The sequence below is a fragment of the Bombina bombina genome, chromosome 3, assembly GCF_027579735.1.
Source record: "Bombina bombina isolate aBomBom1 chromosome 3, aBomBom1.pri, whole genome shotgun sequence".
NCBI lineage: Eukaryota > Metazoa > Chordata > Amphibia > Anura > Bombinatoridae > Bombina > Bombina bombina.
Genome location: NC_069501.1, coordinates 1,162,937,913 through 1,162,961,370, shown reverse-complemented (window position 1 = coordinate 1,162,961,370; position 23,458 = coordinate 1,162,937,913). Strand labels below are relative to the sequence as shown.

At 36.9% G+C, this 23,458-nt stretch overlaps 1 protein-coding gene across 1 annotated transcript in view; it reads left to right on the top strand.

The window, feature by feature from the left end:
* DYNC2H1 (dynein cytoplasmic 2 heavy chain 1) overlaps positions 1 to 23,458 on the top strand; it is a 1,178,830-nt gene that overhangs the window by 557,070 nt on the left and 598,302 nt on the right. Inside the window, exon 63 of the mRNA XM_053705582.1 lies at positions 5,486 to 5,609. Coding sequence (XP_053561557.1) covers positions 5,486 to 5,609 — 124 coding nt within the window. The remainder of the gene's footprint in view (positions 1 to 5,485; positions 5,610 to 23,458) is intronic.

The window sequence follows — 23,458 nt, the reverse complement described above, 5'->3', positions numbered from 1 at the left end:
TCTGGATATTCTCTATTGTTGTTTATTATTTTGTTTATTGCTATTTATACCCTCACTTTCCATTTCTTTCTGGTTTCTTGATTCCCTGACAAAATCCCTCCCTTTATGTTATTACTCGTGGACTCCACAGCTTGAATATTAGTGGATTGTGGACTCTTACCACCTGTACGAAAGAAAACATATTTGCTTGTTTTGTTAAATACTTTATTACAGAGGCAACGGACATCACAATACAAGCATATTGGTATACAGTAGTCGTTTGTTTTCCAGAGCAGAATAACTATCTGTTTCACATTCCTGACAGTTTTATTAAGGTCCACCAATTATCCTCCATCTGCTCTATTCAAGTGATTATCCAATTGCCATTTCCTTTTTTTTTATAAATCAAACCATAAAGTAAAACAATATATATAAACATAACTTAACAACACTACCTAACTTTTAATCTGTTGAGCCCTATATTTCGCTCCCTTCGTCTCCCTCTAATTGAGGAGATCCTCCTCTGTTCTGTGGTCTCGCATACCCACTTCTCATAGTCCGAGACTATTCTCCTCTTTTTCTCTCCCCTCTCTGTTTCCTCACCATTTGCCTCTTAATTTTTCCTCTATTACGAATAATGAGTCTGAGAATGGTGCTATAACTAGTCGTTGAGTGTGTACCGGTAACATCAAGATATAAGGTTCCCATTTGGTGAAAAAATGCTTAATTTGTTAGTCTGTCACCCTGCACATCTGCTTGTTCTATTCTCAATTGCTGGTGTATTCTCATTTTTAGCCTATTAAGAGTAGGGGGAGAGTTCTCAAGCCACATAGAAAGTATCAAGTGTCTAGCTATCACTATGACATTGTTTATCAACTTTGTCTGTTTATTTGTCTCACTATCCACAAGCAACACTAAAATCTTGGGCCAAGTGAGGGTTATTCTGCATCTACTTTTCTTTCCCAACCAGTAGGCTATCATTCCCCAGAACTTTCTGACTTTAGGACATTCCCACATTAGATGCCTCAGTGAAGGTCAGGGGGCTCTATACTTTATACCCATTAAGTGATGTGACAGTGCCCACTTGGATAATCGGTCTGGTGTAATGTATGCCCTATGAATTAGTTTGTGTTTCTCAGCACTGCTGACAAGGTAGCACTCTGCACCTTAGAAAAACTCTGTCTTATTGTTTCTGTTGTTATTTCTGGGCATTCTCCACCTGCCCACTTGTCAGTAATCTGGGTTACTAGTCTGTCCGCCCTAGTGTCCATTAACAATTTATATATTGGGGAAATCGGTCCTATACCCTGCTTAAAGAGTGAACACAAGAAATCCCAGTGTGACTGACCCCAGCAGAAGTTGACCTGGTATATTACTTGGTTCAGATAATGCCGAATCTGGAGATATGCAAAGTAATGATTGCTTGGGATTTTAAATTTACTTTGAATTTGTTCAAAGGACAATATACTCTTCTGGCTGGTGTCCATCAATTGCCCGAGTGTCTGTAGACCCCTCTCCACCCACTATCGAAAAGGTGTACCTGATAAATTAATTTATTTAATGGTGGTGAGTGTCCACAAGACCCCACCCTAATGTTGTTTTGGGGTTTGTTTTTTCTTGAGCACATGCTTTTCCCCTCCTCCTTTTATGGATTTTTTTCTTACCTCTTTGCTTTGCTATACATTAGACCACTGGTTTTCAAACCTGTCCTCAGGCCTCCCTAATGGGCCACATTTTGAGGATATCTGAACTAGAGCACAGGTAAAATAATCAGCTGATTAGTAAACATGGTTATTTTACCTGCCCTGATCCAAGGTAATCCTGAAAACCTGGCCTGTTGGGGAGGCCTGAGGATAGTTTTGAAAACCAGTGCATTAGACTAAGGTATGTGTAAGGTGGGAGGGGTTTTATAGGGCACTTGGGGTTTGCCTCCTCCTAGTGGTGGAGAAGAGTAATTCCCTGGAGTAATGGATTGTGGCTCTCACCACCATGAAAAAATGAATGTATCAGGTAAGCATAAATTATGTTTTTTCCTGCTCCTTTTTGTGATGTTTGCTGTTTCTTCAGGAGTTTTCAGGTTCTTGTTGCTTTGGATTTGCTTTGGATTTTGGGTTCATGAGTTCTTTCTTGCAGAAATAGGATGCTAAATTGGTTGTTTGGTGTGGTAACAGGTAGTAAGTACAGCAATGCAAATTAGGAACAGTAGACCTTTTTTCATTCCTTTCGGTAGTGCATAATGAATGCATGAGGGGTGCTACACCTCACGGATCTCCCTCCATAGATCCAGTAACAACAAATAGATGAGCAGAGATGAGGTAGCATACTCCAAACAGGGAAAACTTTATTAAAGTAAGAGCAACATCAATATATACACCAAACATAAAAACAGGGGTTCAATCTCTAGTAAGTTGGCAGGGCAAATTTCATGACAACATATTCCTAACAAAATCAAATTCACTTTTAACCCCATCCTATCTAGCCCATATTGGAACACCCTACTAAAAACAAATGCAGCAAGCAAGACCGCTACCATAAAGGGAGGACGCCAAAGCCTAAAAGTATTTTATAAAGGAAGTACCTATATATCTTGTATCATGTTATTTACCTGAACCTCAATTCAGTTAAATCAAAGGAAGCAAATCCAATTACCTGTTCAAGCCTTTGTGGTATTTAGTGTTAAATTGCCAGATCCATTTTGCTTCTTTATGAAGTAAATGCCTCAATCTGTTGCCTCCCCTTTTTTGGGCACTATCAATTACCATAAATTTAAGTTGATTGATCTGGTGTCCCTTTTCCAGGAAATGGGTAGTGTAAGAATTTACTCTTAAAACAAAAAGGATCTTATGCTAAAAGCTGTTCACGACAAAAAATTAATATATGTATATATCAATAATCAGCCTTGTGCAAACGCAGTTCATATACAATTTTCTGTATATTTATATAACTCTCCAAGAACAGATAACAATACTCCCTTCAACATAAACAATCACACATTTATTAAAGAACAGATAAATAACAAGATTACATGTTATTGTTTACAAGGTTAAACACAGAAAAACAATTTAACAGAGAAATAAGACATAAAATGAATATTACCCCGTTTGTTTCTTGTGAGAGGCCGTAAGTTACGGAGTTTAAATTGATGTTTTCCCTTTCAGAGAGGCACTCTAAATACTGTCATCTTTCATGCCTCTTAAATACCCTTTAAGATCGCTGACAATATACTTTTGGCCATGTTCCAAATAAGGTGATCTAAACTATAGTAAGCTTTTGCAACTCACAGCAATCCTTTCTACCCATATATGATCTCAGCCCTTAGTAATAGTAACTGACTACCTCAGCATTACATCATGCCTGATGTTAAAATAGTCAGAAGGACACACTAACCATTCTTTAACAATAAAGAAACAATTTGTATATTCATTAAAATCTTACAGTAGGAACTGGAAGGTGGGCAGTAGTCTTATTTCTAAGGGTGGATTTATGTAGATAAATACAGTCCTTTATCTTTTGGGTTGTCAAGCCCACTTGGACCTTTTAAAAAATATATTCCACATTTGTGGAATTGCATGTGAAGTACCCAGGAATGTTATTTTTTTTTTACTTGTAGAGGGGTGGGAGATAACCCCTCCCTTGTTAACACTATTGCATTGTGCACACCCAAGACAGGGAAAACTACCATGATTGGGTATGCCAAACATGGCTCTCTGACTTTATCTAAAAGAGTATTAAGATGCATGGACCAATCTCTTACCTATAGTATTCCCCTTTGATAGATTGCTCCTTGAATTCCTCAATTTCAGGCTTCCTTAAGTAAATACTAATTTATTTTATTTATTCTAAAGATTATTTTACTCAAAGTATTGCAGGTACTTACAAAAGTTCATTCTATCATGACCAGGTCCTTTTGATCCAAAAGTGGGGCTAACTCTTGTTCAATGTTCAACTATTCTTGTCTATCATAGCCTCTCGTGACAAATGTATCTTTAAATTGATCATACCACGGCTCTATCGCTAAGTTTCAGAGACTGTTCTATTGACTCACATCAACTGAGATTTAGGGACACTGCTGAAAACTCTACATGTAATAGTATGTTATGACCAGTGGGTTATACAAACAAATCTGTCTTCAGTCCCCCATGGCTTTTAATGACCATTGTATCAAGAAATTCCATTTTGTGATAATCACTTTTGGTGCTGAATTTATTTATTTTTTATTTTCTCTCAATATCCTGCTGAAGTTCCTGCAGTTTGTCTGGGGGGCCTCGCCACACAATGAATAAATCATCTATGTAGCGAAACCACCCTCGGCAAAACTGCCTGTATAGTGGATGAGTATACACATACTGTTCCCCAATAGTATCCATAATTTAAATGGGGGGGGGGGCGCAGCGGCGGTGAAGGCTAATGTCACCTATAGCTATTATGTGATTTTTATAGTAGTGATGGTTACCTGGCAGCAAGTGCTAATTTCTTATGTTTTGTTGCAGGTGTCATGGCTCATAGATCCTTGTTTTACTAAATTAATCCAAATTTGGTGTTATCCTAACGGGAAAATTGTTTCTGTAAAAACATTTGTTGCTGTATGGAAGATCTATATAAATTGATGAATCAGTGTACTAGTATTTTATGTTTTTTATGCGAAGGTGATTTTGGTTTGGGTGAGAACATGCATATATTGTGAAAACTAATTTGCAACCTTTTCTAAAATCAGAATTTTGCGTAATTTTAAATTTATCCAATCTATCAAAAGATTTGTGCTAAGTACTTTGAATAAATTTTTCATTCAGTTTTAAAATGAACTTATTGTGTGGTTTTCTAGTGCCTAGCACTTGGTTAATTCTCCCATGAATTTTCATGGAGACAAATCTATACTGTCACTCCAGTGCATCAGAAAATACTTTTTCTAGCACTTAAATATTAAAACATGTCTATAAAAACTTAATTGCTGAAGTGGATACAAGAAATATAGATTTAGATGGCAGATTACATAGTAATTGAATGAATTGCTTTATGTGTATGTCAGGCATTCATAAATCCGTTAACTTGGTTTTATCACCATCACATCTGTTTCATTAAAAGAAAAGTCTCCACAAATTAATTCTTAACTTGCTACTGCCCAACTACTGATCTATTTCCACTTGTTTTAATATATAATATATATAAATGATTTGTATTACTATTCTCTCCTATCTTCTCTGTGATGTGTTTATATGGCTCATTAAGTCTTCTATTTAAATTTAATTTTTTACCCCATGCATCATTTTTAGAAACTTTTATTGAGTTTCTAGTTCATATATTTAAAGTACAAAAAATGAGTAAGTATGAGCTATAAATATTATACCATAAGTTTGTATTTTTACAGTGATTTCAGATAAATAGTGTCTTGTTTATGCACTGCACACATTTTTACAGAATGTCTCTAACATATACATGTGTGCAATGTACAGTTTGCTCAGTGTCTTATTATATATAATATATATATTGCCATTTTTGTTCCCCATAGGATGCAAACTTCATTACTGCTGTGGAGCTGGCAGTTCGCTTTGGCAAGACACTTATTATCCAAGAGATGGATGGAGTCGAGCCTGTACTTTATCCATTGCTTAGAAAAGATCTTATTGCTCAGGGTAAATGTAACACAAACAGGGGACATTTTGCAATGATACCTTTTCCTTTATTACTGCACAGCACTTTCATTTGAAAAGTATGTCACATCAGAAAATAATTAATTAACACTTAGAAACTTGATCTTTTAGGACTAAGATTCCAATCAGTCTGTTCTTTGTGGCCCTCACAATTGATCTATTATATACTATACCAATGAGGTGTTTTCCTAAAAGCATTTCTTCCTTATGGTGATATTTTATAGAACTTTGTAAAAAATATTTAAATTTGTTATCTCTAAAGTATTAAGCCATGCATATTTATTTATTGAATCGTTTGATCTAAAATATATTAAGATGTGCATCCTTTGTAAATGAAAGAGATTTATAATATCTTAATCCCTTTCACTTACTTTTTTAACCTTAGGATCCTTGTACTGACCTATTTTGTAAAATATATAACCTGTCAGCACTTTCCACAAGCTTCACCTCATATTTTGGTCTCCAGCTACCACTTAGATTTTTAAGCTTCATAGAGAGCAGGGCTTTGTAATCATTCTGCCCAAGTTTGCCTTGCCTTTCTCTGTATCCCCTCTATAGCACTGTGGATTCTGTTGGGACATTACAAATAAAGATAATAATTAAAATAATAATTTTAAGATAACATATGTATTCTCTTTTACATGGGACTCTATTATTTTCTGGAAATCTTTTAAATAATTCACAACATTAAATTTATTTGATTTTACTTCATTATTTGCCTAGATTTATGTTGAAATAGGTCTTCAACATCATTCCAATTACTAGTGGGATATTCACTCCTGGTCAGCAGGAGGAGGCAAAGAGCACCCCAGCAAAGCTGTTAAGTGTCATTTCTCTTACCCATAACCCCCAGTCATTCTCTTTGCCTCTGTCAATGGAGGATGTGAAGCTGGTGTCTGAAGAATTTTATTCCTTTTATGGGTACTTTTCCCTGCAAGCAAGGATTGTGGGTTAGCTGTGTCCATGTCAATCTTTCGAGTAAGAGTAGTGGTGGCTATTAAGGAGTTAGAAAGTGGTGAGGTTGTCCTTGCTTTGTTTTCTAACATAATTGCTGCCCTTGTTATAGAAAGCCAGAGTTGGTTACTCTGTTGTTTGTTTTTTTTATTTTTTATTAAATGTTTTTATTGAGGTTTCAAGAAAGATATTACAGGCGCATATAGGAGAAATATGATAAAGACATACCAGAAAATAATAATCAATGCAAAATATTGTCCGCTATGCCAGGATACATGACAGTGTCTGTAAAGTGTATAAAACAAACAGAAATTAAACCTAATTTTTACATTGTAGGATTTCTCCATTGGACAAAAGGCCACTCTTGGGCCTATACATTTTTGTGTGACATGGAGAAGGAGGACTATTAAATCTCGGAGGCCACTCTTGGGCCATGGTGACAAAACAACTTTCTCTACATTTTAGTAAAAAAAGAAAGTACCATAACTTGAAGAATTAACAGTGTTATATAAAAGTCAAATCATACGGGACACTTGAACAGAAAATTAGAACAGAGAGGGAAGTTATATATATATATATATATATATATATATATATATATATATATATATATATATGCAGAATCCATGGAGCATGTAAATCACTAGAAAGCTAGCTTTGTATAATATAACGCTAGGCTACTACCTAACAATGTATGTAATGTAGCGTGGGTAGTGAAGTACCAATACTTAAAATATATAAAAGGAATTTGATATATAAGAAATACAGGATCATTTGCTCTGTATTACACTTTGGTGCAGTTATGTATCAAGGGGTGTGGGCAGCCTTGTAACACTACTAGACTCACATATAAAACTAACTTAGACAAGTTAAGGGTGAACATATTATTCTGGGTCACTGATCACAAAATGCTGAGGATTCAGTCTCTGATAGCATAAGAATATAAACATGAGGATATAAACAGAATGTCCCATCTGGACAGCGCAAACTGTTGTTCCATAAAGGCTGACTACAATAGATAAAAGCCTACTGCTATTTCCTACTTGGCCTAAGAACACACTGTGTGGAAAGGTTGCCTACATAGTACCCATCCAGCTGTGTATGGGCAATACATTTTATATTAATAGGGGTTATCTGGTGAGCACAGAGACTGACCTGAAATATATAAAAGGCAACGATTCAGGAGGCCAAATAAATGTTATAAGTAGTAGAAAAATTGTGTGAATGCGCATAAACAGCACGGGGATAAAGGTGATTTGTTTATTTGAGCAAAAAATAGATTAGTTTAGTATGTTTCTTCTAAATTGGATATATTAATTTTAACTATAGTGATCAATGATGACTAAGCTTATTTGGTGTAAATGCTATATAGCTTAATTATAAGATGCTATAGAATAAAAATCAAAAAACAAGAATTCAGATTGGCATTGCTGTTAGTGAAAACTTGTATGGATAATTGGACCTAAAAAGTCCTACGTACTACTTGATCCAAGTTTCAGCTGGATCTTAACTAGTGATACGTATGTAACAAAAAAGTATCCTGCACTATGTATTTATAGTCTGGATTGCATGCGGTATAACTGTATAGATTTGCACTATATTGCACTTTCTAAATGGAAATGTATACCATAAAATAATACAGAGTGAAAAATAAACACCAATCTTAGGTAAATATATTAATACAATTTATTGCACATATAATTTGAAAACATATACATAAAACCCTGTGGTGACCGGTCACTAAGTAAAAAACGTATGGTTAAAAAATCGATAAAAATTATTGAATGATTTTGAATAAGAATCCCTCTTGAACCTATATGTTGGTTTCTTATAAAAGTTCAAAATGAGAGAAGTTTAAGAAAGTAAAATTTTGTTTCTGTTGTTGAAAAATATCGTAGAGTTTTGGTGAGGCTTTTATCTTTCTATATATACCCAGTTCTTTCAAAATCGTGTTGTACGTTAGATTTCTTGAAAATAAAAGTCTACTTTTCAGACCGTGTTAGTCTAACCACACTGCCGGGCTGATACACTCTGAAGTGCTTACCTGTTCTGCGGTCGTACCTTACTGCGGTAGCACTAGTGTCTCTACAGCTTGCGGCTAGTTGGTGACATCACACGCTACGTCTGAGGTTAGGTGAAGTAGATCCGTCCGATATCCTTGCTCTTGACTTCTTAACTCTGCGCAGAGTGCTCGGCTTGTGGAAGTAGTCCCACTTGTATCCTTTGCAATCCTTCGTACCCGTAGGTAGTAAAAACTTGTAATGTTGGTTATTCTTTCTTTAGTATCACCATCAACGCGTTTCGCCACTCTTGGTGGCTTTATCAAGATGGTTTAGTTGTGATAGATTCCTTCTTTATAAATGCATTGGTGGATTTCCATTGGTTAATGAAATAAGCCTCATTTTCAACTTCTTATTTGATAAAGGTGGAATTTATAGGTGGCTCTTAAGGTGGAATAGTTATTGTTCATTCTTCCTCATAGTCCACATCTTTAGAAACAGCAGGCATATTGATGTCATTCTCTTACTTAGAATTTATGCATACATTCCCAATTTCTTATACTATGACGTGTTTGATATATTTAATGTGCAACAGTCTATTTTAGTCAATTTTGACATATTTTAACATTCTTAACTTCTACAGTTATCTAAAAGATTCTCTAATTTGATGGTTGTAATTTCTTAATATTAAGGGTACATCTAAACACTGTCTATCTAAGTTGATGCTCTTTATGTCTGTCTATTGTGCAACTATTTTTGGAAACACATAATGATACATAATATTAGTTATGTATAATAGAGAAAAAAGTGATACCAGTATTGTTATTAATATTGTGATTTTTAGGATGTAATGTATAGTTCATGTATTTAAAGGATCAAAAATTATACAACTTGGTTGTTAAACTGTTATTGGTCCTAAATAGTATTCCCTATTGTCTTGTAACCTAATCTAGTTTTTTTACACTTTCATTGCCGGGGGTATTAGTCTAAAATGAATGGACCTAGGTCTAGCTCTGAGTTTAGACCTTTTGGGTATAATGTCTCCATTTCATATATATATTCGGCTTCTTTTCTTAATAGTAGACGTTCATAGTCGCCACCACGCCAAGGTTTTTTAATCTTACATATCCCCCAATATTTTAGATCTTTTATATTATTTTTATGTTTTAGCCTGAAGTGTTCGTACAATCTAGTATCCTGGTCCCCTTTTTCAATATGATTTAGATGTTCTCTAATCCTTGTTCTTAGGGTCCTGGTGGTCTCCCCTATGTATTGCTTCCCACAAGTGCACTGGATTAAATATATAATCCCTTTATCACTACATCTAATGGTGTCTCTTATATGATACTTCTTATTGGTATTAGTAGATATATATTCCTTACATTTGTTGCTGTGTTCGCAGGCTTTACAGCTATAGCAAGGGTAGTAGCCTCTTAATCTATTACCCATCAAGTCTTGATCTTTTGTTTTAAGTTGTTGTGCCTTCTTAGTGAAGTCACTTGGGGCTAAGATGTTCTTAATATTTGTTGTCTTCCTGAAAATAATTTCTGGACGATCTGGGATTATATCTCCTATAATTGTATCTGATCTGATAAGATGCCAATATTTGTATATTATTCTCCTTAAGAGATTATGGTGGCAACTATAATTGGTCACCAATGGTACTGTTAAATGGTCATTTTTGTTATCCTTGTTCTTTATTCTCTTTGAGAGAAGATCTTGTCTCTCTATATTTCTGACTTCAGATATATCAATTTCTAATTTTTCTGGTTCATAACCTTTCTCCAAAAATCTACTTTCCAATATCTTAACCTGTTGATCATAATCTGAGATTTTTGAACAATTACGCCTAATTCTTAAAAATTGTCCCTTGGGGATGTTGTCGATCCAACGTTTAAGGTGACAGCTATGTGTTGGAATATAATTGTTGGCGTCTATTGGCTTAAAATGATTTTTGGTTGCTATTTGTCCATTCTCTACATATATATCCAAGTCTAGAAAAGTGATCAATTCTTTACTTATAGTATAAGTGAATTTCAAATTTGCCTCATTCTTATTCATATCTTCTAAAAAAGAAATTAGGGTTTCCTCTGTCCCTCTCCATACAATCAAAATATCGTCGATATATCTTTTGTAGAGCACGAGGTTTGCTCCCTGCTCATGCCCCTGGATAAAGTGGTGTTCCCATTTACCCATAAAAAGGTTGGCATAGCTGGGAGCAAACCTTGTGCCCATTGCGGTACCCTGTACCTGGATATAGATATTTCCATTGAAAGCAAATACATTATTCCTTAAGATAAACTCTATACATTCTAGAATAAAGTTCTTTTGCCTTAATTGTTTCTCATTGTTACTCTTTAAGAACCAGTCTATCGCAGCCAGACCTTTGTCATGTTGAATACTGGTGTATAATGAACTGACATCACTTGTAGCTAAAACATAATTTTCTTGCCACTCTATGTTTTTCAGGAGATTCAGAACCTATGTAGTATCTTTTAAATAGGATGGCAATTTCTGTACATAATCCTGTAGATGAGTGTCTACGTAGAGAGAAAGGTTAGAAGAAATGGAAGAAATCCCTGAAATAATAGGGCGTCCAGGGGGGTCAATTAGAGTTTTGTGAATTTTGGGTAAAAAATACAGCATCGCCATTTTGGGATGTTTTTGATAAATAAAATTCAATTCTTTGATATTGATTAATTCATTATCTTTTGCTTTTGTTAATAATTCTTGTAAATTCTTATTAATTTTGGTCATTGGGATTAATTTTAACTTTTTGTATGTGTCTGTGTCATTTAGTAGGCGGTTAGCTTCAGTGATATATTTTGATGTGTCCATAATGACAACCCCCCCGCCCTTATCCGCCGGTTTAATGGTAATATTTTTGTCTTTTTGTAAATTAGTTAAGGTCTCTCTTTCTTTTTTTGTCATATTGAATTTAGTTTTACTTTTATCATCCACTTTTAATTTTGCTAGGTCACATAAAACTGATCTTTCGAACACTTCTAAATTACTTCCCTTACTCTGATAGGGGTAAAAGGAAGATTTGGGTTTGAGTTGTGTATGAGTGATATCTTGGATGGAATTGGCACCTTGCGATAGTGTCCTTTGTATTGGATTTTTTATGAAGTGTCTCTTGATTGTTAAGTTCGTTACGAATTTTTTTATGTGGATATGAGTTTCGAATTTATTTAATTTGGATGTGGGTGCAAAGGTTAGACCCAATTTCAATACTTTCAATACTTGTTCGCTAAGTTCCTTTTTACTGAAATTAAATATGCCAATATGTTCTATTTCATTTTCTTTTTGGACTGTGCATTTCTTTCCTCTTCCATTTCCCCTAACTCCTCTATGTTTCTTTTTGGCCGTATCTTTCTTTGGTCTAGGGGGGTGCTTACCCCTAAAAAATCCCCAGAAGTGCTAGGTCTTTCTGAATCTCTACCATTGCCAGGTTCTTCTCTATTGTCTTTCTGTTTGTCTAGTATCTGATATCTGTTTCTAATGGGGATCGTCCATTCTTTCTTCCTGAAGGAGCCTGATTGTGTTTGTCCTATGTAGTGTCCTTGTTGTCTATGTTGTATATAGTGGTCGTTGGATCGTGTATTCTCATATTCTCTTTGTGTTGGTATGTCTCTATAATATGAATCCCTATTGTGATCTTGGTACCTATTCCTATAGTGTCTAAATCCTCCATCTTGTCTATAAACTTCTTCTATTCGTCTCAATCTATTTTGTTCAATTTCTCTGTTGTAGTGATCGTATTGCTCATTATTGTATGTGTGATTATAATTGTGATTGTGATAATTGTAATTTTCTGACTGGTGCTTTCTTTCTTTTTCTCTTTGAAAGGAGTGATAATCTCTTCTATGTGAATAACTTTGTGCATTGTGGTTGTGATTCCTATTATAATACGTATTTTGTTTATAGTGTTGATTATCTGAACTGTCTCTATATTTCTCTTTAAAATGGTTATTTCTAGGTGTGTATTGATGATGTGATCTCATTCTTTCTTTATGTGTTTTTTCAGTGTCAACATTCTGTGATTCCATATTTTCATTCGTGTCTATCTCATTATGTGATCCTCCTGATTGTATCCCTTCTGTTATTTCAGGGGAAGTAATGGGTTGTTGATAATCTTGCTGGTCCCTATTTAATTTTCTCCATTTTACTGTCAGTACATTTTTGCTTGTGTCATTGAGTCTGTCAATGATTTGTTTCTGTCTTTGTTTGATGTTCTCTATTTTGGATTTAAAATCAGCTAAACTTGCTGCTCTTGATTTTTTAATGATTTCTATCAATCCTACCGAGGCTTTCTCCAGGGTTTCGAACCACTCTATGTTGTGTTCTTCACTTAATTCAAAAGAACATTTCTTTTCCAACCTAAGACCTCTTGGTATTATTTTGTTAGTAATGTATTTATCTAGGAATATAAATTCTGTATTTTGTTTGAATTCTTTGATCATAAGTGTTTCTAGATTGGTCAAAGTCTCACCTATATCGAAGGTATCATTTTGATCCATCTGATCAGGTGTTACATTGGAAAGGAGATTTTCTCTCACCTAGACCAAAGAAAGATACGGCCAAAAAGAAACATAGAGGAGTTAGGGGAAATGGAAGAGGAAAGAAATGCACAGTCCAAAAAGAAAATGAAATAGAACATATTGGCATATTTAATTTCAGTAAAAAGGAACTTAGCGAACAAGTATTGAAAGTATTGAAATTGGGTCTAACCTTTGCACCCACATCCAAATTAAATAAATTCGAAACTCATATCCACATAAAAAAATTCGTAACGAACTTAACAATCAAGAGACACTTCATAAAAAATCCAATAGAAAGGACACTATCGCAAGGTGCCAATTCCATCCAAGATATCACTCATACACAACTCAAACCCAAATCTTCCTTTTACCCCTATCAGAGTAAGGGAAGTAATTTAGAAGTGTTCGAAAGATCAGTTTTATGTGACCTAGCAAAATTAAAAGTGGATGATAAAAGTAAAACTAAATTCAATATGACAAAAAAAGAAAGAGAGACCTTAACTAATTTACAAAAAGACAAAAATATTACCATTAAACCGGCGGATAAGGGCGGGGGGGTTGTCATTATGGACACATCAAAATATATCACTGAAGCTAACCGCCTACTAAATGACACAGACACATACAAAAAGTTAAAATTAAACCCAATGACCAAAATTAATAAGAATTTACAAGAATTATTAACAAAAGCAAAAGATAATGAATGAAATGGCGATGCTGTATTTTTTACCCAAAATTCACAAAACTCTAATTGACCCCCCTGGACGCCCTATTATTTCAGGGATTTCTTCCATTTCTTCTAACCTTTCTCTCTACGTAGACACTCATCTACAGGATTATGTACAGAAATTGCCATCCTATTTAAAAGATACTACAGAGGTTCTGAATCTCCTGAAAAACATAGAGTGGCAAGAAAATTATGTTTTAGCTACAAGTGATGTCAGTTCATTATACACCAGTATTCAACATGACAAAGGTCTGGCTGCGATAGACTGGTTCTTAAAGAGTAACAATGAGAAACAATTAAGGCAAAAGAACTTTATTCTAGAATGTATAGAGTTTATCTTAAGGAATAATGTATTTGCTTTCAATGGAAATATCTATATCCAGGTACAGGGTACCGCAATGGGCACGAGGTTTGCTCCCAGCTATGCCAACCTTTTTATGGGTAAATGGGAACACCACTTTATCCAGGGGCATGAGCTGGGAGCAAACCTCGTGCTCTACAAAAGATATATCGACGATATTTTGATTGTATGGAGAGGGACAGAGGAAACCCTAATTTCTTTTTTAGAAGATATGAATAAGAATGAGGCAAATTTGAAATTCACTTATACTATAAGTAAAGAATTGATCACTTTTCTAGACTTGGATATATATGTAGAGAATGGACAAATAGCAACCAAAAATCATTTTAAGCCAATAGACGCCAACAATTATATTCCAACACATAGCTGTCACCTTAAACGTTGGATCGACAACATCCCCAAGGGACAATTTTTAAGAATTAGGCATAATTGTTCAAAAATCTCAGATTATGATCAACAGGTTAAGATATTGGAAAGTAGATTTTTGGAGAAAGGTTATGAACCAGAAAAATTAGAAATTGATATATCTGAAGTCAGAAATATAGAGAGACAAGATCTTCTCTCAAAGAGAATAAAGAACAAGGATAACAAAAATGACCATTTAACAGTACCATTGGTGACCAATTATAGTTGCCACCATAATCTCTTAAGGAGAATAATATACAAATATTGGCATCTTATCAGATCAGATACAATTATAGGAGATATAATCCCAGATCGTCCAGAAATTATTTTCAGGAAGACAACAAATATTAAGAACATCTTAGCCCCAAGTGACTTCACTAAGAAGGCACAACAACTTAAAACAAAAGATCAAGACTTGATGGGTAATAGATTAAGAGGCTACTACCCTTGCTATAGCTGTAAAGCCTGCGAACACAGCAACAAATGTAAGGAATATATATCTACTAATACCAATAAGAAGTATCATATAAGAGACACCATTAGATGTAGTGATAAGGGGATTATATATTTAATCCAGTGCACTTGTGGGAAGCAATACATAGGGGAGACCACCAGGACCCTAAGAACAAGGATTAGAGAACATCTAAATCATATTGAAAAAGGGGACCAGGATACTAGATTGTACGAACACTTCAGGCTAAAACATAAAAATAATATAAAAGATCTAAAATATTGGGGGATATGTAAGATTAAAAAACCTTGGCGTGGTGGCGACTATGAACGTTCTACTATTAAGAAAAGAAGCCGAATATATATATGAAATGGAGACATTATACCCAAAAGGTCTAAACTCAGAGCTAGACCTAGGTCCATTCATTTTAGACTAATACCCCCGGCAATGAAAGTGTAAAAAAACTAGATTAGGTTACAAGACAATAGGGAATACTATTTAGGACCAATAACAGTTTAACAACCAAGTTGTATAATTTTTGATCCTTTAAATACATGAACTATACGTTACATCCTAAAAATCACAATATTAATAACAATACTGGTATCACTTTTTTTCTCTATTATACATAACTAATATTATGTATCATTATGTGTTTCCAAAAATAGTTGCACAATAGACAGACATAAAGAGCATCAACTTAGATAGACAGTGTTTAGATGTACCCTTAATATTAAGAAATTACAACCATCAAATTAGAGAATCTTTTAGATAACTGTAGAAGTTAAGAATGTTAAAATATGTCAAAATTGACTAAAATAGACTGTTGCACATTAAATATATCAAACACGTCGTAGTATACGAAATTGGGAATGTATGCATAAATTCTAAGTAAGAGAATGACATCAATATGCCTGCTGTTTCTAAAGATGTGGACTATGAGGAAGAATGAACAATAACTATTCCACCTTAAGAGCCACCTATAAATTCCACCTTTATCAAATAAGAAGTTGAAAATGAGGCTTATTTCATTAACCAATGGAAATCCACCAATGCATTTATAAAGAAGGAATCTATCACAACTAAACCATCTTGATAAAGCCACCAAGAGTGGCGAAACGCGTTGATGGTGATACTAAAGAAAGAATAACCAACATTACAAGTTTTTACTACCTACGGGTACGGAGGATTGCAAAGGATACAAGTGGGACTACTTCCACAAGCCGAGCACTCTGCGCAGAGTTAAGAAGTCAAGAGCAAGGATATCGGACGGATCTACTTCACCTAACCTCAGACGTAGCGTGTGATGTCACCAACTAGCTGCAAGCTGTAGAGACACTAGTGCTACCGCAGTAAGGTACGACCGCAGAACAGGTAAGCACTTCAGAGTGTATCAGCCCGGCAGTGTGGTTAGACTAACACGGTCTGAAAAGTAGACTTTTATTTTCAAGAAATCTAACGTACAACACGATTTTGAAAGAACTTGGCATATATAGAAAGATAAAATCCTCACCAAAACTCTACGATATTTTTCAACAACAGAAACGAAATTTTACTTTCTTAAACTTCTCTCATTTTGAACTTTTATAAGAAACCAACATATAGGTTCAAGAGGGATTCTTATTCAAAATCATTCAATAATTTTTATCGATTTTTTAACCATACGTTTTTTACTTAGTGACCGGTCACCACAGGGTTTTATGTATATGTTTTCAAAATATATGTGCAATAAATTGTATTAATATATTTACCTAAGATTGGTGTTTATTTTTCACTCTGTATTATTTTATGGTATACATTTCCATTTAGAAAGTGCAATATAGTGCAAATCTATACAGTTATACCGCATGCAATCCAGACTATAAATACATAGTGCAGGATACTTTTTTGTTACATACGTATCACTAGTTAAGATCCAGCTGAAACTTGGATCAAGTAGTACGTAGGACTTTTTAGGTCCAATTATCCATACAAGTTTTCACTAACAGCAATGCCAATCTGAATTCTTGTTTTTTGATTTTTATTCTATAGCATCTTATAATTAAGCTATATAGCATTTACACCAAATAAGCTTAGTCATCATTGATCACTATAGTTAAAATTAATATATCCAATTTAGAAGAAACATACTAAACTAATCTATTTTTTGCTCAAATAAACAAATCACCTTTATCCCCGTGCTGTTTATGCGCATTCACACAATTTTTCTACTACTAATATCTTCTTACACTGTACTTTTTTGGGAACAGGGTAGTGTTTATGCAGGGGTAAGATTTGCGCACCAATAACCTTTCCAAAATTAAATCAAATAAATGTTATAGAAACGTAGCTCTAGGGACATAAATAGGCCAAAATGGACATAACAAAAACCTTTAATGTCAATAAACAACATATAGCTAGGTTTGGAGCAATTCATCTCAATTTATAACCAAGTTAGGACATATGGAGAGTGGAGAAAGTAATTATATATCTTCTATAGACTTCTATAGACTAAAAATATGGATTTAAATAATGTTAGAGGTGCATACTCCATATTGTGTGAGAATTACTAATACATTAGCTGAGTTAGTGAATCTGACACCAAACAAATACAGTTAAAGGTGTTAACACATACCTAGACATATTGGCGGAAATACAGGCTTATATTATCTCAATATCCCTTAATAACCTGGATAGTTATAACATGGTAGCTTTGAATCTGCATACTTAGCCTATGAGTATCAATATCTAGAATTAAGTTGAATGTGCAGGTGCATTTTAGTGTGAATCCACTTAGCTGCTGATCGAAGGCATTTCAGAGTGAAACATAAAACACTTAAACAGAATAATATAAATAACCTAAAAGTACATTGTGGTGGCAGAATTACTCCAACTCAAACTACTTGCCCTCTCTGATGGACATTTCAAAGGGCAATGTGCGGTTCATATATAAGTCTTTCAACCAATCCCCTGTTTGTGTCTTAAAGTCAGGGTGTTAGTAAGGGTGCCCCCAACACCCTCCACCACCCTTCGAGCAGACCTTGTCCGGAGCTGCTTTCTCTCACATATTGTTAGCTCAAACTGATGGTACTCTGATGGCTCAGAGAGCAGCTCTAGTTTGTCTCCAAAACTCTGCTTGTAGGGGATCACCTCTAGCCATGGGAAAATACCCAGTTCGTCAGACAGGGTTTTGCTCACTGGCTCTCCCGCAATCGGCCGCTTCACGGAGGAGCTCAGCGGCACCACTCTCAGTGCAGGCACCTTATCAGGATTTATGCTTACTGTAAGAGAGGCACTTCCCGGTTCACCCTCATGGCGGTTTAGCATTGTCTCAGGAGGGGCCTGTACTTGGGGTGAGGGCTCTGTGGAATCCGGAATGCTTACTTGGGTTCCGGTATCTTCCTTCACTTCTCCAGGTATTACTCCAGCCATGACATGCCGGTGACCAGCTTGTACTGCCAACGCAGGCAGACTGTCCCATTCAGCAGACCAAGCCTGTAGTATGCGCTCATAATGGTAAGTGATCACTTTCTTAAGCAGCAAATTGGCATTGAGCTACATCTGTTCTCTTCTGAGCGTGTGTATGTAGCTTAAACATTGTTTGATCTTCCCTTTTATGCTCTGTTGCTCCAGTTGATGTAGATTGTGGAGGGAAGATTATCATCCGACAGTACAACTGTGACTGCTTTATCCGGATAACCGAGTGGGGGGTGCCAAGGCCATGTATTTTGTCCGCCACCTAAGGCCTTGACTGTCCAGATCAGCACTTCAGGTTTATAGAGTCAACAAATCTGGTATCATTCAGTTCAGCAAAGTGTAATACACAGGTAGATGACTTAGTTTTCCAGAGATGCAGCATAAATCTGTTCATAATCGGCGGATTGTCCAGATCTCACCCGGAGCTACTGATATTGCCTCCTATCATGGACGATGCCCAGACACGCCCCCTACTCTGTTCTTTCTTTTTCTACAGGTCTCTGTAAGGAGTATGTGTCCTTTCACGCCTAGTAAGTTGTCTTCTTGCCCAACAGCTGGATATGCAGGTAAGTGCTTTTGTCTTCTAGGTATCGAAGACTTGCACTTTTCAAGTTTTAACTCTGCATTTTTCTGAACTTGGGACATATTTAAACCTATTATCAAGGTTTTATTGGGGCAATGTGCAGGCACTTTAGTATGTGTTAGAGACTTAAGGGTTAATTCTTCCCTTATTTGTGGGATATTGCCTCTGGAAGAAGGGTACCTTTAATCTTTATTGCAACGCAGTGTATTGAGAGGGGTATTTTGGGCTGTTTGTTTTTGGTAACGGCTTTACTGGGGTTTGCACGCTTTTACTTTTGCGCAGTTTCTGATCTGCTGATCGCGTGACGCCACTCTTTCGTCTGTATGCTGAACGGAGCGGTGTCGGCTTCAGTGAGTTCTCCTCTGCAGCAACTACGAGATACGTTTCTAGAGCTCTTCACTCGTCCTCTTTCACTTACTAGTGATACGGTAGGGGACCTCAGTCTCTCTGGGGTGTAGAGGTGTGTTTTGTTTTTTGTTTGTGTACACTCCTAGCATTGTTAAGCTTTGAAGCAATTCCTTCTTAAAGGGATAGCATTTTTTCTGTGTCATTTTATTTTGGGGCCAATTTTCTAGCTATGGACATTGAACTGGAGTCTGGGTCATTTTGATAAATGTTTATTTTGTTTAGAGGCCCAAATTGTTTTACCTATGCAATTTTGCTCCTCTTGTTTAGCTAAGACCCTAAAACTTAAAGATAACTTTCTCTCTTCTGAGTCTAGTGTCTCTCAGGATGATGCTGTTCAGGCAATGCCACAGCTTTCTCCTCAAATGTCCCAAGCCTTCATGGATATACATACAGTGCCCTGCAGTTCCAACAGAACAGTATATTTTCCAACAGATTTTGCTGCACAGATACCTTCTGCGGTATCTGCAGCTTTATCTGCTTTTCCCATGATGGGGAAGCGCAAGAGGAAAACTAAGCATTTTTCTGATAGTAAGGTGTCTGTGCCATCTGCTGCTGCGAAGGTTGACCTCCTTCATAAGTCTGATGAGGAGGATACCTCGGTAGCCTCTGAGGGCGAAATCTCAGATTCTGACAGTATAAATCCTTTGTCTGATTCTGAAGAGGTAAGCTTCAGATTTAAGCTTGAACTCCTTTGTTTACTGCTTAAGGAGGTTTCGGCTACATTGGACCACTCCGATGCTTCTGTCGCTGTCAACCCTAATAAATCTAGTAAGCTTAACAAATACTATAATGTTCCTTCTTCTGTGGAAGTGTTTCCTTTTCCAGACCGTGTGTCAGAGATCATTGCTCAGGAATGGGATAAACCTGGGATTTCTTTCTCTCCGTCTCTTGTTTTTAAAAATATGTTTCCTGTTGCTTACTCCATCCAAGACTCATGGCGCACAGTGCCTAATGTAGAAGGGGCTATTTCTACTCTGGCTAAGAGAACCACGATTCCTAATGAGGATAGCTGTTCTTTTAAGGATCCCATGGAAAAAAAAGCTGGAGGCTTATTTAAAAAAAAAAAGGAAGTTCATCAGGGTCTTCAATGGCAACCTGCGGTTTGTATTGCCACAGTAACAAGTGCAGCATCTTATTGGTACGATACTTTGTTCAAATTGATTTTAGAATAGACTCCGTTGGAGGCGATCCAAGATAGGATTAAGGCTCTCAAACTAGCCAATTCCTTTATCTCTGATGCTTCACTGTCCTAGCCCGCAGGGCTAAGTGGCTAATATCTTGGTCAGATGATGTTACCTCCAAGCTCCTCTCGCTACCTTACAAGGGTAAGACCCTGTTTGGCCTTGGTCTGGCGGAGATTAATTCAGAAATTACAGGTGGAAAGGGGTCTTTTCTAGCACAAGACAAGAAGAATAGACCTAATGGGTGTCAAAATTCTAATTTCTTTCTAATGACACGGTGAGTCCACAGATCATTAATTACTGTTGGGAATATCACTCCTGGCCAGCAGGAGGAGGCAAAGAACACCACAGCGGAGCTGTTAAGCATCACTTCCCTTCCCACAAACCCCAGTCATTCTCTTTGCCTCTAGTGTAAGGAGGAGGTGAAGTAATTTGGTGTCCTGATTAAGATTCTTCTAGCAAGATTTTTTTATTTTGAAACCAGGACTGGATTGCTCTGATCTTCCATCACATTTTGGGTATAGCTGTACTCCACGTTAGTCTCTTCAGCTTTAAAGCAGTTAGGAACTTGTAAAGTGTGCTTTGCTGCGTTTTCCTAACATGTTGCTGCCCTGGTATAGAAAGCCTGAGTAGGTTTACTCTGTCTTTCTTTTTACACAGGTCTCTGTGAGGAGCGGCATCCTCTCATACTTTGTGAGTCGTCTGACTTCCGGACGGCTAGAATGCAGGTAAGTGCCTTTGTTCTTCTGGGGCTAGAAGCCTGGCACTGAAGGGGTTAAGGACCCTCTGCTTTTAGTAGGACAAATCCTTATGGATGCTTAGGACAGTGTGCAGGCACATTAGTTATGAGATTTGGAGACTTAGGGGTTAATCCCCTTCATAGCAAGGAAGGGGTTAACCACCTTTGGGAGCAGATCTAATTTTTTTTTTTTAATTGCATATTTGGGCAACCTCGTTTTTTAGTGACTGAGTGGTCTGAGGTGACTAGGTCAGAGAGAGCGCGTATGGCGCCATTTCTATGGAGCTGCATAGCTGTATGGGCTCTTAGACCTATGAGAGGCACAATATACACTGAGTTTGGGATATTTCTCTTCCATTTGTTTTTAGGAAGCTGTGCAATGCTCTATGTACTTTTTATTTGTGCCAGTATACTGCACAATTTGTAAGAGCTTGTAGCTCAGTGTTTTGTGTGGCAGGATGAAGCGCAATGTTTGCACTCTTTCTCTCCATGCCGTCTTCGTGTCTCCACCTCCTTTTTCTCAGGTACGGAGAAGCGCCATCTTGCACTGTAATTTTCAGTTTCGATGGCTCCGCCTCGTTCTCTGACCGAGAATGGGCTTCCATGGACATCATTCCCTTGCACGATTCCGTTTGAAAGCTCTGCAGTTGTGCATGCTCGGACAGTGGAAGGAGATTATCCGGATTGTCTATCCGGAATCTAGATCAGCAGCTTCCTGAGAGAGTTGACAAGAGTCTCTTTCCCGTGGTGGTTTTATCAGGAACTTCGGTCTCAGGAAACATGCTTCGGAGATTTTCCTGGACATTTGTGACCGCCGGCACCAGCCGGCTGGAATGGGGAGGAGTCTTGGACTCATTGGAGGTGCAGGGACTTTGGTCCTGGTAGAAGTCTGCTCTCCCCTTCACCATTTGGGGTTGAGAGCGATTTACAATGCTCTGATGGTTTGGCCTCAGTTGTCTTTAGCCCATTTTATCGGGTTCTAGTCAGTCAACATAGTCTCTGTGGAACTCTGAGTTCCCTAATCATGAAGGAAGTGTTTCAGATTTTTTTCTGTGGGCGGGGGCTCACAGTTACTGTCTATCTTCCATCCACATTTCTGAAGTGGACAACTGGGACGCGGATCAGAGCAGACAGACTTCCCATACTGGGAAGAGGGAACTCCATCCAGAAGTGTTCTCTAGGTTAACAACCAAATGGGGGTTACCAGAATTGGTTCTGATGGCGTCTCGTCAGAACACCAAGTTGCCAAGTACGGTTCGAGGTCAAGAGATCCTCAAGACTTTCTAATAGATGCTCTGGCAGTTCCTTGAAACTTCAGGTTGGCATATCTTTTTCTCTGTTTGTTCTCTTTCTGTGAGTCATCGTTTGGATGAAGTAGGAGAGAGCATTTGTTTTTCTAATAGTTCCTGTGTGACCTCGCAGGATCCGGTAGACTGATCTAGTAGAGAGGTCGTCTCTACCTCCGTGGAAACTTCCATTGTGAAAGGATCTTCTGCTTCAGGGGCCCTTTCCTTCATCCAGATATAATTTCTCTGTAGCTGACTGCTTAGAGGTTGAACGCTTGATTTTATTTAAATGTGTGCTTTCCGAATCGGTCACTAGAAAGATTTCTATAAGACAGGATCCCAAGGATCTTATCTTTTCTCCAGGTAGGCCTTGAGAAGGGATTATCTGTTAGTACCCTCAAGGGTCGGATTTCTGCTCTATCCATTCTGCTACACAAGCGCCTGGCGGACCTGCTGGATGAACAATCTTTTTTTATCAGGCCCTGTTTAGTATCAGGCCTGCATTTAAGTCAGTTGCTCCTCCTTGGAACCTTAACCTTGTTCTTAAAGTTTTACTACAGGCTCCGTTTGAGCCTATGCATTCCATAGATATTAAGTTGTTATCTTGTTTTGTTTCTTTCTGCTATGTCTTCTGTTCGGAGGGTTCCGAACTCTCAGCTTTGCAGTGTGATCCTCCTTATCTCGTATTTCAGTCAGATAAGGCAGTTCTTCATACCAAGTTTGGGTTTTCTTCTTGAGG